General features: G+C 61.1%; 1 protein-coding gene across 1 annotated transcript; it reads left to right on the top strand.

Annotated features, from left to right (window-relative positions):
• Positions 1–50: 50 nt before the first annotated feature.
• Positions 51–1,780, top strand: LOC103801119 (C-type lectin domain family 18 member A-like; the record flags this gene model as incomplete). The annotated part of the gene is made up of 8 exons (XM_009073524.1): positions 51–172; positions 257–364; positions 617–709; positions 848–954; positions 1,094–1,223; positions 1,301–1,397; positions 1,490–1,581; positions 1,743–1,780. Coding segments are annotated over 8 exons (787 nt in total), but the record flags the coding sequence as incomplete, so codon positions are not given.
• Between the last annotated feature and the right edge of the window lie 425 nt (positions 1,781–2,205).

The following is a 2,205-nucleotide window of genomic DNA, read 5'->3' as shown; positions in this document are numbered from 1 at the left end:
GGCTTTCCCGGGTGGGTGGGATAGCCTCCTCCAGCTGCCTGCGGAACCAGGGGCAACTGGGAGGTGGCAGGGATGCCCGTCCTGCCCTACAAGCAGGGCCCCTGGTGCTCCCTCTGCACCGCCGGCCTCTCTGGCTGCTTCAAGTCCTGGGACCACGGCGGTGGGCTCTGCGGTGAGTCCCCATGGTCCCCCCGCTCCCTGCGTGGCCCCAGTGGTGCTGCCAATGCCCCTGACACCACCACTCTGCTGTGCCCAGAGGTGCCCAGGAACCCGTGTCGCATGAGCTGCAGGAACAGCGGGCACCTTGACATGAGCAGCTGCCAGTGCACCTGTCCCCCTGGCTACACGGGCAGGTACTGCCAAGGTGAGAGGGCATCGTGCAGCCCTGACTCCTCTCACTTCCTGAGGCACGTGTGTGCAGGGTGGGTGCAGGGCATACATGGGCACAGCTGGTGCAGCACCCACAGCCTGCTCGGTACCCACATGCCCCAGCAGTGCATCATGTTGGGCACCACCTCAGCTCGGTACCCACATGGGCATGGCCAGTGCCTGGGGTGCAGTGCTGAGGCTGGGGCTGCTGAGCCCTCTGCCAGCTAACACAGTGTCGTGCCCACAGTGAGGTGCAGTGGGCAGTGCATCCACGGAAGGTTCAGGAAGGAGGAGTGCTCCTGCCTCTGCGACGCGGGCTACGGTGGAGCTGAGTGCGGCAGTGAGTCTGTGCCCACCTGTGCTGCTGTGGGGTGACACCAGGAATCTGTGGGCAGGGACCCTTCGAGTGGAGCAAAGGGTCCTCTGTGGGCCCAGCTCTGCCAGCACAGGGCCCACTTGTTCCTGCCTGTGCCCACAGTAAAAATCCGGTTTCCCTTCCACACCTGTGATGTGCAGATCGATGGCAATTGCTTCATGGTGTCCCCCGAAGCTGACACCTACTATGGAGCCAAAATTAAGTGCCAGGTGAGTGCTTGGGATGTTCTGAGCATCCCTATGCAGCTGAAAAGTGCCAACTGTGCTCGTAGCCCCCTTGGGCATCTCTCTTCTGACTGGGGCAGGGCTGGACCATGCATTTGGGGCAGACTTGCTCCCTTCCCCACAGGAGAAAGGGGCAATACTGGCCCAGATCAGAAACCAGAAGGTCCAGGACATCCTGGCTTTCTACCTCAGCCGCTTGGAGATGGGTAACAGGGTGACAGACACCGATTTTGAGACCGGGAACTTCTGGATCGGTGAGTGATGGCAGTGGGCAGGGTGTGGGTTGTCTGAGGTGAGGACAGACATGCCAACCCTCCTCCCATGCCCCTAGGTCTCACCTACAAGACGTCCAAGGCTTCATTCCGCTGGGACGTGGGCGAGCCATCCTCCTTTACCAGCTTTGCTTTTGGGCAGCCAGACAACCAGGGGTAAGTGGATCTAGAGGACACCAACCACTGCATGATGTCATCTTACACTGCGTGAAGCTGGCTGGCTTCACCACCCTCCCGGTGGGACACAGGTTTGGGAACTGCGTGGAGATGCAAGCGTCGGCTGCCTTCAACTGGAACGACCAGCGCTGCAAGACCCGAAACCGGTACATCTGCCAGTTTGGTGAGTGAGCAGCTGGGAGCCCTCCTGTGCCTTCTCAGGGCTCCTGAGCCCTGGGGTGCTGGTCCCCAGCTCTGCCAGGTCTGTCCCTTGTTGCCAGCCCTGCCCAGACCTCTGGGTTTTTCCTGGCACTGGGGGCACTGACTCTCCACATCCCATCACAGCCCAGGAGCACATCGCCCTGTGGCACTGGGACCCCTGAGCTGGCAGCCCCGGGAACTGGCCAGTGCTGGCCGCTGTGCCGAGCCCGTGGCTCAGGAGGACCCTGGTGCTGTGCCAAGCTTGGACCATGGCTCAGGAGGATCCCCTCATGGCTTACTATGCAGGGGATGAAGACTGAGGGGACCCATGGTGCTGGGACCTGGCGAGAAGGGCACATGCTCTATGTCAGCATCCCTGAAACAGTGTCTTCTGCTCCTTACCTTCCTCTCTCACCATCACAATGTGACACACCCCAGGCAGTAGATGCCTCTGCAACAGCCAAGTCCAGCAGCATCCTCCTCCCAACTTGGCAGTTGGGCTGTGCCCGGACCATGGTCTTGATATGACAATGGGACAAGAGGGACTCCTGGGGGGCACAGACCTCAGCACAACTCAGGGTGAGGACCAGACTCAGCTCTGAGCCAT

This window comes from Acanthisitta chloris, unplaced genomic scaffold (genome assembly GCF_000695815.1).
Source record: "Acanthisitta chloris isolate BGI_N310 unplaced genomic scaffold, ASM69581v1 scaffold15584, whole genome shotgun sequence".
NCBI classification, from domain to species: domain Eukaryota; kingdom Metazoa; phylum Chordata; class Aves; order Passeriformes; family Acanthisittidae; genus Acanthisitta; species Acanthisitta chloris.
The sequence above is the reverse complement of the archived record's forward strand: the minus strand, read 5'-3'. Positions and strand labels throughout refer to the sequence as shown.